This window comes from Stegostoma tigrinum, chromosome 18 (genome assembly GCF_030684315.1).
Source record: "Stegostoma tigrinum isolate sSteTig4 chromosome 18, sSteTig4.hap1, whole genome shotgun sequence".
NCBI lineage: Eukaryota > Metazoa > Chordata > Chondrichthyes > Orectolobiformes > Stegostomatidae > Stegostoma > Stegostoma tigrinum.
In genome coordinates this window covers 53,319,097-53,332,227 of record NC_081371.1, presented here as the reverse complement: position 1 = coordinate 53,332,227, position 13,131 = coordinate 53,319,097, and the positions used below count along the sequence as shown (strand labels likewise).

At 40.1% G+C, this 13,131-nt stretch overlaps 1 protein-coding gene across 4 annotated transcripts in view; it reads left to right on the top strand.

Annotated features, from left to right (window-relative positions):
- The window catches only part of LOC125460720 (ubiquitin carboxyl-terminal hydrolase 15-like), a 137,645-nt gene that overhangs the window by 82,670 nt on the left and 41,844 nt on the right, over window positions 1-13,131 (top strand). For 2 of the 4 annotated variants that reach the window (XM_048548467.2, XM_048548470.2), the window contains one exon: window positions 1,348-1,434. The exons of the other annotated variants lie outside the window; for them this stretch is intronic. In XM_048548467.2, the coding sequence (XP_048404424.1) occupies window positions 1,348-1,434 (87 nt within the window). The remainder of the gene's footprint in view (window positions 1-1,347; window positions 1,435-13,131) is intronic. 4 annotated transcript variants of the gene reach the window in all.

Sequence of the window (13,131 nt, the reverse complement as noted above, 5' to 3'; positions counted from 1 at the left end):
TGTTTCACACTTTGAACCACAGGTGGGAGCACGTGCTAGTGCAGGGGTCTATCTTTAATGCATTTTCAATGTGCTGCTTGCAATCTTTTGCTTTATCAAAAGCAGGAATTTTCTGTCAAATGTCAGGTGCACTGCTACGTCAGATCTGTAGCTTGGAAATGTAGAACTGAACAACGGAGAACCAAAATTCCATGAAGAGCAAATATTGCTTGTGATATTAGGATTGGTCCCGAGCAGAAGGAACTTGGAAGTAAGAAAAAAAGAGGTTGAAAGTTTTGGGAATAATGTGCAAATGATTCTAGCAGTGATTTAGCAATGATGCAATTGAAATATATTTGAAAAATAATGATTGTTAAAATGTTTGCAAAATGTAAATTTACTGGTAGAAAAAGTTAACAGCAAATCTATTATAACTTAAAAAATACATGAAGTTGTGAAACGGTATCTTCATGATTGCTGCCTGGTCATGTCCATGGGAGGTTTAGAGGGAGCTTAGATGAAGCAAAATGTTTTGACATGTTCCTAATGTGAGTACTGACTTCAAGTTAGGGGGTGGGGGGAAGGCACAGAAGGAATTAAAACACAACAAAGATGATCGAAAAGAGAAACCATGTAGGGGTAATCAAAATGACGTGTACAAGATTTCAGTTTCTTTACAATTTGGTTTGATCACATTTAAACAGAAGGGACAGGACAGAAATGCAGGACGTGGGGAACAAATGAAGCCATAATTCAGTATGTGGGTGTTCTGCAAATTACTGTCATAGAGTAGTAGAGGGTCACCGAAGCTTAGATGACATGTTTGCAGTGAAATTTTATTGTGATTTGTTTTTAAAAAGGCATGTGTACATTATGATATTCTATGTTAGGTCTGAGCTTATGCTAACTATCAACTTTGAATCAATTGAACGAAATAAATTGGTAGAGCAGATAGGTATTTGCTCAAGTTAAAATGCAGTAATACTTTACAATGATTGCGGAATTGCATTAATATTAGTGAAAATGAGCAACTTGATGATCTTACTCCTACTTTTTCACTCAGTTTTCAAACAGCAAAATTAGTGATGGATATGTTTTGTCATTCTCAATCACATAATAGTTAGTTTCATCTTGCAATAATTTACAGAAATTCAATGAGTCACAGTAAGAAAACTATCCCGTAATATACTTGTTACTCATATAAACATTATTTAAGGGCATTGGCCAATGTGCTTTTGATTATATTAGAACATTAATGCTTTTAACATCTAGAATCCATTTGCCAACCAGATCATGAATATCATGATGAAAATTAGATATTTCCCCCCATTTTTATTACCAAATTTTATAATTTCATTATTTTTTAAGGTCTCCAAGTGCTTCAAATTTTTCAACATTGCCAAAGGTTTCCCCTTCATCTCTATCCAATAATTATAGCAGCTTCAACAACAGAAAGTAAGTAGTGCCTCTTCAGAACTGTTTGTAAATGTGTTTGCATGCACTTTGAAAGTATATTTTGGTTTGTGAATGTAGTGGCACTGACATTTGGACTTGGTTTTGATCACTAACGACAATGGGGTTGTTGATGCTCATGTCATGTATTTTGATATTCACTGTTTACAACCAGTGCAATTAATGTATTGTTGGAATGTGGTAGGACAAATTTTGCTGCAACTTTTGATAAGTGGGTAAATCCTACTTTGGAGAATGTCAGTGTAGGCCTAAGGGTGTATGGTGTAAAAAAAAATGATCTATCTAGGCTTGGAAAGTTTTCTTGGTTCCTGGTTGGAGATTGAGGGATTTTGATTCTCTCATACTGATGCTGAGCAAAGGTTATGTGGACTTGTGTTCTGTGTGCAAATCAAGAATATTTCCTTTGAAATTCTACTTAAGTTGTCATTATTCTTGATCTTCTTTGGCATATGTAAAGGGAGTCATAGTGATCTGTTTTTCCTCTAAAGTATGCTACCAGGTAATACAAAAGGCTTCCATTTGTTTATTTAGACAGTTGTATTTTGGGATTTCAGATATTCCTAGAACTAAATGCAAATCCTAACATTGATTTATTTGTATGTCAAGATTTTTGAGTAGGGGAAAGAGAAGTGTAAGCATTTTGGAGGAAAATAGGGAAGTTGGACTAGTGCCGATAAGTATATTCTTGGCAATACAGACTCAATAGGCCAAAGGGCGATTTCTGTACTCTGATTTTACGTTTCTGTGAATCTATAAGGATAAATTACTTAGCAGGGAGCCTGCCTTAAATTGAATAGATTTGTTCACTTGCAAATGTTACCCTACCTGTATGACCTGGTTAAATGCTGATGGATTTATGATATCAGTAGCAGCTATACTATTCAATGAAATACTTCTGGTTTTAAAGGAGTAAGTCTCTTGATTGAAACAAACTCAAAGTTGGAGAAATTCAGTAGGTCTGGCAGCATCTGTGGAGAGAGAAATATAATTAACAGTTTCAAGTCTTTAGAACTGATCAGGTTTGAAAAGGGGAGAGGAAGGAGCAAGAGGACAGATGATGCAGAGGCCTAGTATAAAACATAAAACTAATGGCAGTGAAAGAGAACTAGAGGTGTAAAATGGGTTTAGATTAAGGTGTGAAAATTAATCCACTTGTCTAAGAGCAAAGTAAACAAGGCACAAACAAGACAAGGTGGGAGGAGTGGTAGATGAGGCATGTAAGAAAATGGAGGATAGATATTATGAAGTCATGCTCTGAAGTTGTGTGATTCCGTATTGACTCCTAGCAGCTGTAAACTGCTTATGCGGAAAATGAGGTGATGTTCCTTGCATTTTACTTTGTTGGAACGCTGCAGCAGGCCCAAGGCAGAAAATATTATCATGAGAGCAGTTGGTTCATTTGAAATAGTGAGCAACTGGAATCTTGGGGTGATTCCAATGGACAGAGCAGAGATGTTCTGTGAAGTAGTCACTCAGTCTGTGTTTGGTCTTGCCAGTGTAAAGACATTCATGCTGTGAGCAGCAAATTGAGTAGACTAGATTCAAAGAATTACAAATAAAAAGCTCTTTCAACTGGACGATGTGTTTGGAGCCCTGGGCAGTGAGGTGGTAGGAGGTCAACGGGCAAACGTTACACCTTTTACAGTTGCATAAGACAGTACAATGGTGGGGTGAGGAAGCATTGGGAGTGAAGGAGAAGTGGAACGAATGATCCCTATGGCTGTGGAGGGGAGGAGAAGGTGATTTATGAATGTAGACACTAGTGGATGGAAAGTGAGGACAGGGTGATCCCTGTAGTTCTGGGAGCGAGGGATTTTGGGGGCTAAAGTGCACATAATGGGTCACAGACAGTAAAGCGCCCCGTCAGCAGCACTGGGAGAATCCTGAGCTGGCTATGTATAATCAGAACAGATCCAATGGAGAAAATGGGATTTTGAAATCAAATCCTTGCAGGAAGTAGAGAATGAGGAAGTCTTGTCAAGGTAACTAAGGCTATTCACTGATTCCCAACCTCCAGAAAGGGAAACAGCGAAGTCAGGAAAGGGGAGGAAAGAGTCAGAGATGGACCAAGTGGAGAGCAAGAAGCAGCACTGATAACACTGTTGATGTAACGGAGTGAGAACTATGGATTGGCACTCTGCAAGTAGTTATAGAACAAGGAATGCTCCACACACTGTTTTGATTGCTTTGGCAATGTAGTAATGGAAAGTTATTAATAAATGGAGTGAAACCCTTAAAGATAAATGAGGCAATCCTGCCTTCAAGAAATACTTGCCTTTTTTTAATAGCCTCTTAAATGGCTGTCAGAAAATCCAGATATTTTAATCCAGTAGTGTGGTGCAGACTGAAGGAAATTAATGAATGTGGAGTGAAGTCGTCATCAAAAATTAATGAGGTTAGATAAACACAGCAAAATATCGATGCAAGGGAAGGGTCTGCTAGAGAGCAGAGAGACTTTGAGTTGATATTTAAAAAAAAATCTGGCACAGTAGCAACAGCACAGGAGACTGATTCAAAAGCAAGTTAGTCAACCGTGATTATTTATTTGATGGAAAGTCATACATTGATAATTTAAACATTGCCTAACACCAGTGAGAAATGTCATCCAAGTGCTCAAGAGCAGACCTGCAGAGGGATCAAACATACGCAGCATAATCAACCACAGAAAACCATGCTAACTAGCATCTTCCTAATGCTGAATTTAGTTTTGCTTCAGTGTGATTGTGGCTTGTTAATTAATCCTTGCTTCCATAGATTTAGAAGGTACCCATGTAAGAGCAATAACATAACTAAATTAATCAGATATCACACAAAAGTGATGTACCATCCCAATTACAAATGTAGAATGCTACTGGATTTCAGATAGTCAAAAAATAGCATTGTAAATTGGAACTTTGGTGGCTTACACTTAATAGAATATTGTTTTCCATTGTCAGTTTTATGTTCTACTTTTGAGAAAACGGCAGCTGATTTTCTAAATAAATATTCAAATAGCAAAGTTATTTTGTATTTGAGATTCATTCAGTGGAAGTGTTTTGGATCCTGCATTAGCTTGGAACAAGCATGGCTCCAGTTCCATTACAAGAATATCCTGTTAGCAAAAAGAATATTCCAACCATTGAGTCTTAGATTTATGTGCTGCCAGAGCATGCTATCGTAATCTGTTCCCAGTTGGCTAAATTCTCATTGCATGCTATGGGTATCTCATGGATTACCAAGCAATAACACAATGTGGATCTGGAGGAACACAACAGGCCAGGCAGGATCAGAGAAGCAGGAAATCTGACATTTCGGGTCGGGACCCTTCATTAGGAAAATTGCCCCGACCCGAAATGTCAGCTTTCCTGCTCCTCTGATGCCTGGCCTGCTGTGTTCCTCCAGCTCCAATTGGTGTTATTTCTGACTCCAGCATCTGAGGTTCTTACTATCTCTGATTACCAAGTAATATTTGAGTGTCAGCAGAAAAAAGCTGAACATTGATGTACATATTACCAAAAAAAGTAAACTATATAGACTATATTTTCTAAAGTGTCCTGACCTGAAATGTCAGATTTCCTGCTTCTCTGATCCTGCTTGGCCTGTTAGGCTGATTAGCCTAACCTCGGTAGTTGGTAAAATTTTAGAATCCGTTGTCAAGGATGAGATTTCTAAATTCCTGGAAGTGCAGGGTCGGATTAGAACAAGTCAGCATGGATTTAGTAAGGAGAGGTCGTGCCTGACAAACCTGTTAGAATTCTTTGAAGAGGTAACAAGTATGTTAGACCAGGGAAACCTAGTAGATGTTATCTACCTAGACTTACGAAAGGCCTTTGATACGCTGCTGAGCAAGGTGAGGGCCCATGGTGTTCGAGGTGAGCTACTGGCTTGGATTGAGGATTGGCTGTCTGACAGAAGGCAGAGAGTTGGGATAAAAGACTCTTTTTCGAAATGGCAACCGGTGACGAGTGGTGTCCCGCAGGTTTCAGTGTTGGGGCCGCAGCTGTTCACCTTATACATTAATGATCTGGATGAAGGGACTGGGGACATTCTGGCAAAGTTTGCCGATGATACGAAGATAGGTGGACAGGCAGGTAGTACTGAAGAGGTGGGGAAACTGCAGAAAGATTTAGACAGTTTAGGAGAGTGGTCCAGGAAATGGCTGATGAAATTCATTGTGAGGTTTTGCACTTTGGAAAAAAGAATACAGGCATGGACTATTTTCTAAATGGTGAGAAAATTCGCAAAGCAGAAGTACAAAGGGATCTGGGAGTGTTGGTCCAGGATTCTCTAAAGGTTAACTTGCAGGTAGAGTCTGTAATTAAGAAAGAGAATGTAATGTTGTTGTTTATCTCAAGAGGGTTGGAATATAAAAGCAGCGATGTGCTTCTGAGGCTTTATAAAGCATTAGTTAGGCCCCATTTAGAATACTGTGTCCAATTTTGGGCTCCGCACCTCAGGAAGGACATACTAGCCCTGGAGTGTGTCCAGCGGAGATTCACACGGATGATCCCTGGAATAGTAGGTTTAACGTATGATGAACGGCTAAGGATCCTGGGATTGTACTCATTAGAGTTTAGAAGGGTGAGGGGAGATCTAATGGAAATTTACAAGATAATGTATGGTTTAGAAGGGGTGAATGCTAGGAAGTTGTTTCTGTTAGGCGGGGAGACTAGGACCCGTGGGCATAGCCTTAAAAGTAGAGGGGGTAAATTTAAAACTGAAATGAGATGACATTTCTTCAGCCAGAGAGTGGTGGGCTTGTGGAATTCATTTCCACTGAGTGTAGTGGGGGTTGGGACGTTGGATGCCTTCAAGGCAGAGATCGATAAATTTTTGATCTCAGAAGGAATCGAGGACTACGGGGACAGTGCAGGGAAGTGGAGTTGAAATGCCCATCAGCCATGATTTAAATGGCGGAGTGGACTTGTCGGACCAAATGGCCTTACTTCCACTCCTATGTCTTATGGTCTTAGGGGGGAAATGTGAAATTGCCCATTTTGGCAGGTAGTATAAATAACAGCATTATCGAAATGATGAAAGATTGCAGAAGAATGTAGGTGTCCTCATGCATGAATCACAAACTGTTAATATGAAGGTGCAGCAAGTTTTTCGGAAAGCCAGTGGAATGTCACGATTCATTGTGCGGGCAATTTGGATGTGTTGGAAGCAGGTCATGGAATGTTTGCTGGACTGTTGCCAGGAATGGATGTGCTGCATTATAAAAGGTCAGACAGGCGAGACTTATCTGCTGTAATTTATAAGAGTGAGCAGTGACTTGATTGAAACCTGCAGGATCCTTAGGAGTTCTGTCAGGGTGCATGTGAAAATAATTCTTTCTTGTGTGGGAGAATCTAAACTATTTCAAAATAAGGGCCCCAACCCAAAATGTCAACTTTCCTGCGCTTCTAATGCTGCCCAGCCTGCTGTGTTCCTCCATCTCCATACTTTGTTATCTCTGACTCCAGCATCTGCAGTTCTTGCTATCAAAATAAGGAACTGCCTGTTTTAAGACATGAGAATTTTTCTTTTCAGAAGTTCATGGGTCTTTTAGAGGCAGAGAATCCATAAATGTTTTAAAATAGATGTAGACAGATTCTTAATGAACAATTGGGTGAAAATTTATTAGGGTTTACGTGGAAATGCTGATTGATCACATAATTCATGATCTTTTTGAACCTGCTCTGCTCGGTGGGCTAATTAGCCTACTCCTTAGGCTGGGATTGTACTCATTAGAGTTTAGAAGGGTGAGGGGAGATCTAATAGAAACTTACCAGATAATGTATGGTTTAGAAGGGGTGAATGCTAGGAAGTTGTTTCTGTTAGGCGGGGAGACTAGGACCCGTGGGCATAGCCTTAAAATTAGAGAGGGTAAATTTAAAACTGAAATGAGATGACATTTCTTCAGCCAGAGAGTGGTGGGCTTGTGGAATTCATTTCCACTGAGTGCAGTAGGGGCTGGGACGTTGGATGCCTTCAAGGCAGAGATCGACAAATTTTTGATCTCAGAAGGAATCAAGGACTACGGGGACAGTGCAGGGAAGTGGAGTTGAAATGCCCATCAGCTATGTGTTCGTATATTGGATCTACATGTAAAAGCTGTATCTTTCAAGGATGTGGAAATAATGTACTCTTTGGGTTAGCACCAAGCGAGTTCCTTGATCAATGAGTTATCACTACTGTGTCCAATTTATTCCTTCCCTTTATTTGGTTTCTTGCCCCAATGAACATTGACTAGTTTGTAAATCTGTATGATAGCTGCATGTCCACCTAAGGTGGTTGATGCAGTATGTCTGCAGTGAAGACCAATTAACCAAGAACCTGGATTGAAATCGAATGTAGGACCAGCCTAGTCTATGTGGCTTATTCAGACTGGACATCAGAGAACCTGAAGGAGATGTAGTGAAATTTGCAGGGACCCTTCCTTTAAACAAACTATCAAGGGCTCAGCATCTTAAAAGTACAAAATTGTACACTTTTATTTGGATCAGAAGGTTGAGTGTTTTCTTTTTAAGACAGGTGTAGTAATTCTAATATGTGTAGATATCATCTAAATTAGATAAGAAGGTATCATTGTCTCAAGGGAATCTAAAATGAAAAATCTTCTGTTTATCAAAGATTATTTTAAATTGTCCAGTTTTGATTGTACCATCTGGTTTTCTGACATGAAGACATTTTGGTGAAGTGCCTTTAAATCCTTTTTCCATTTAAGTCAAAAAGGCAATACTAGACAAAAAAAAGAGAACTGTGGATGTAGGAAGCGTCTGTGGAGAGAAAGCAGCCTAACGTTTCGGGTCCACTGACCTTCCCTGAGAACTGATGGTAGCTAGGAAAAGTTTGGTATTTATGCAGATGATCTTGGGGTGAGGAGGGGATGGAGATAGACACCAAGGAGAGAGAAAAACAGTTGGACAGACAAAGGACTGGGTAAAGGTCAGTCTGGGAGAATGTCTAGCTGCTAACAGGGACTATTAGTAGCTGACAATGAGTTGTGTATGGTAGCAGCCCATATGAGATCAAGGCCTGGTGTGTAGGGGTTGGGGTTGGATGTGGGAGAAAGTGTTCAAACCCTAAAATTGTTGAACTCTATTGAGGCCAGAAGATGTAAGGGTTCCCAAACAGAAAATAAGATGCTGCTCTTCCAGCTTGGTTTAGCTTTGCTGGAGCACTACGGCAATCCTGAGACAAAAATGTTGGCCAGGGAGCACAGTGGTGAGTTGAAGCAACAGATAGCTGGAAGCTTGGTTATTTTTGTGGACAGAACATAGGTATTCCGCAAAGTGGTCACTCAATCTGCGCTTTGTTTTCCCTATGTGGAGGAGATTGCATTGTGAGAAGTGAATACTGTAGAGTAGATTGAGTGAAGTGCAGTTAAAGCGTTGCTTCACTTGGAAGGTGTGTTTGGGGCTTGGATGGTGAGAAGGGAGGACGTAAATGAGCAGATGTTCCACCTTCTGTGATTGCAGGGGAGGGTGCTTTCAGAGTGTGGGGATGTATTGGGAGTGAAGGAAGAGTTGCCAAGGGTGTTCTGCAGGGAACAGTCCCTGTGGAAGATTGACAAGGGAGGGGAGGAGAATGTGTATCTGGTGGTAGCATCTGCTGGAGGTGGTGGAAATGGTGGCTAATGATCCGATGAATGTGTGTGCTGGTGGGATGGTAGGTGAGGACAAGAGGGACCCCTTTGCTGTTTTGAGAGGGAAGAGAGAGGTTGATGACTGAAGTGCAGGACAGAGACAGAGGAACTGGGACAATGGGATAGAGTCTTTACAGGAAGCAGGGTGCGAGGATGTATAGCCAAAGTAACTGTGGAGTTGGTGGGTTTGTGCTGGACATTGTTGGCTCGCCTAACCCCTGAGATGGAAACATGTTGAGGAAAGGAAGAAAGGAGTCAGAGGTGCACCAGGTGAGTGGCATGGAAATTGGAAATGAAATAGATAAACTTTTCCAATTCCAGATAAGATGGGGAAACACCACCAATGATATCATCAGGCGATATACTCAAGATAGATTTGTGGATTAGGGCAAGAGTTGGACTGGAAGAAGGAATTTTCCTCACTTGCCACAAAGGGACAGACATAACTGAGGACCTGAAGAAAGTGACAGGAGTTAAGGGAAGTGGTGGTGGATGGAGATGTTTCAAGCCTTATTTCCATGAAGTAGTAGAGAGCCCTGAGACCATCCTGATGGGGGATTGATGTGTAAAGGGGTGGCAGGTCCATGGTAAAGAGGTGACAGCTGGACCCCATGAGCTGGAAGTACTGAAACTTATGTAAGGCTTCCAAGAAATCGTAGGTGCAAGTGGGAAACAACTACGCATGGGGAGAAAAAGGTTGAGTTGTGGTAGGAGGAGATGAGTTCTGTGGGGGAGAAGCAGGCAGAAACAATGGGTCTACTTGACCTTTACTAGCTTCATCCCCGCCTCTTTGACCTGTCCATTATCTTTCCACCTGTCTGCTCCTCTATCTACCTTCTGTCATTGCCTTCCCCTCTATTTATTTTGGAGCCCCCTTCTCCTCTCCCATTTTCTAAAGAAGGGTCCAGACCTGGAGCTTTCCTGCACCTCAGATGCTGCCTGACCTGCTGTGTTCATCCAGCCCTACACCTTGTTACCTCAGACTCCAGCATCAGCAGTTCCTACTATCTCTGGGTCTGCTTGGGCAGTCTTGTTTATGGATTTTCCTGGAAGGAGGTAGAAGCAGGCTGTGCATGGTTGGAAGACTGAGTTTGTAGGTAGTGAGGGGGAGATCACCAGATGAAGTACTAGTTTCTTCAGTTTATTACTAAAATTGGGGTGAATAAGCCATTCAACTTCTCAAATCTGTTGCCAGTTATTAAGATCATTGCTGATCAGATTCAGGCCTCAACTCCATATACTTTTCTCTCCACGGGAACTATTGACTTTGTTGACTGAAAATATATTTAACTCAGCCTGAATATATTTAGTGATCAAGCCTGTACTGCTGTGTGGGGACACACATCTCAAAGATTATTGTCTGCCCAAAATTCTTCATCTCGAGAGTCTTAATTTTTAAACTGTCCGCTAGTCTGGGACACTCTACAAGGAGAAATGTTCTGTTGGCATCCATTCTGTCAAGTCCCCTTCAGGATATTGCATATTTCAAAAGGATTGCTGTTAATTTTTTGCTAAAATGTTGGCGTTTTCCTTCGTTTTTAAAAAAAACCTATCAAAAAAATTGAGAGCATTTTGTCATGTTTATTGTGATTTTGAAATTTGAGCTACAACTTCAGCTCCAGACAGGCCTGATGCTCAAGCAGATGACAGATGTTGAATGTTAAGAGGGACTTCATGGGAATATAGTCAGTCTGGGAGAGTGAGGCCAGAGTTTGAACTGATTTTTGGACTGCGTTTTGGTCAAAAGCATTGTGCCTGCAAAAACTGCAGGATAGAGGTTTAATTGCACACTGTCCTTTTAGCATCAACTTATTGTAAATTCATAGAATAAAATGATTTCTTTGAAGTAAATGAATATTCCTCAGAGCATACTGGAAGCTATCTTCATGCATCAGCGTCATCAGAAACCAAAAACAGATAAACTTATGTATCAATGATGTTATGGATCATGGAGACCGCTGAAGTGAACTGGCTTGTTACATCTATTTTAGTTTTCCCTTTTGATTTATCCTTTGTCTGTCTGGAATAAAAGATTGGGCTTCAATCTTGGACATTAATTAGGTTATCTAGTTGTTTAATATTGCTCTGCTAATATTATTGTATTGTTAATAAATTAAATCTTTTGTTTGAGTTGTAAACCTGGTGTCTATTATCAGATATTCAGAAAGTCTCATACTGGTCATTGAAAAAGGCTGGTTAGGAGCCATTGGAGTCAATTTTGCGGTTCATTGAATATTTTAATTTTACGGTGTTGCGAATACAAGGGCAGAGAGCCTGATTTGATTTGGCCGTCTGTCTCTTTGTCATAACATAAATTACTCTGCTATGTTCCAGTCGTCTTGCGGTCTTTGCTGGACCGTTTGTACTATGACAGTTTTTTTTATTTTTAATAAAAGTGGGCAGCATCTGCTATGTCCCCAGGAAAAAGAACTTTCCAACATAATGGATGCAAGGCTTTTGCTAAGACTGGATAATAAAACTGCTCAGTGATGACAAGATTCAGAGAAACTATTTAAAATCCTACCTTGCTGATATTTTGATCACCTTTAGTTCATTTATGGATGTACTTTTAGTTTGTAGGCAAAATCTGTTGAGTGTGCTTTCTTTTAAAAATATTTTCAGAAAATATCATTCCAGAAATCCCATGATCATTTGCTGTCAAACAGCAGCAAGACAGTGTTAAAGTAACCAGTCGAAAACCAATCCAATTTTGCCTTTGTATATAAGAATTTTCTTAAAAACATATAGCATCCACTGGACCTTTGCGCTTGTATGGATAAGCTGACTAGAAAATCTACCTATGGAAACTTCTAACTGAAACTTATATTAAGAAAGCACTGTCTCCAGTATCTCATTTAATGGTACTGTAAAGTGTACTCATATGTTCTGCATTTTTCATGATCCTCATTTACAATTACAATGGTAAGTACTCAAGTTTAGCTTTCTAGAGCCTCAAATCGAGAAGCTTATGCAACTGCCCGAAGTATATTGTTTATTTTCTGTATATTTAGGTTCCTTGTATTCATGTTCTGACGAAGCAGTGGTCAGTAGCGCAGTTGTTGCAGCAAGGACCATATCAGTCAATAGCTGGATGGTTGTATTTTTCCAGACAATGAGGTAGGATCTACTTCACGACTCCCCTCTTTCTCCTCAATCACCACTCCCACACCACCCTGCCACTCCAACAAACACGATACATGCACCCACACCCTCAGACCATAAGTATTCAGGCAAAGGATATTATAACCAGTTAAGAACTGTAGAGCCAAATGAAATCCCCACCCCCCCCCGAGTAGAACACCTGGGCTTTCTTTGGCAGTCAGCATAGATTTGATATAATACTGTATTTCTTTCCCAGCCAATGAATTACAACCAACTCATGGACTCCTTAGTGTTTGTTTGTAAAAATACAAACCTTTCATCTTAGCTACTGTCTAATGAAGTAGGCACACCAACATTCTTCCCTTGAAATCCATTTGAACAGCAAGCCATTGTTTAATTTCCTTAAACTTACATCACTACCTTACTACTTGGCACAGTTGCATGCTGTAGGCAGACATAATAAAGGTGCACTTTTTTAACATAAAATGCTATCTGTTCTCCTTAGCGTAAGGAGATATTTAAATAGTTCTTGTAATAGTTCGCTCTTAGATATCTACCTTCTGTACTGAAATTGAACAAGGTCAAATAATGTCGAGTATGGTTAACTTCAGGATTCTTGAGGAAAACTTGAAGGAATCTAAAAACGTACTTAGTCATTTCCTCATTTATCCATCCTCTTCCCTGCTGTGCCCATCATCTGTTTTAAGAAGGGTTGGCCTGGAGTTTCAGATTGAGTACCTTCAGATTAATTGCACTTCCATTAATCAAAATATACTGTGTACTTGAAATGGTGCCTCAGTTAAGTTTATTCTTTCAGCACACTTCAAAGATCGGAAACGTAAATATAAGAAAAATTGTTTTGTTCTTCTGTTTGGGAGGTTAAGTATGTGGATTTTAGTTACATTCTTTACATATAAAGTGATCAGAATTATTTATGTAGTGTCAGCATCATTTTTGTTTCAACGGTT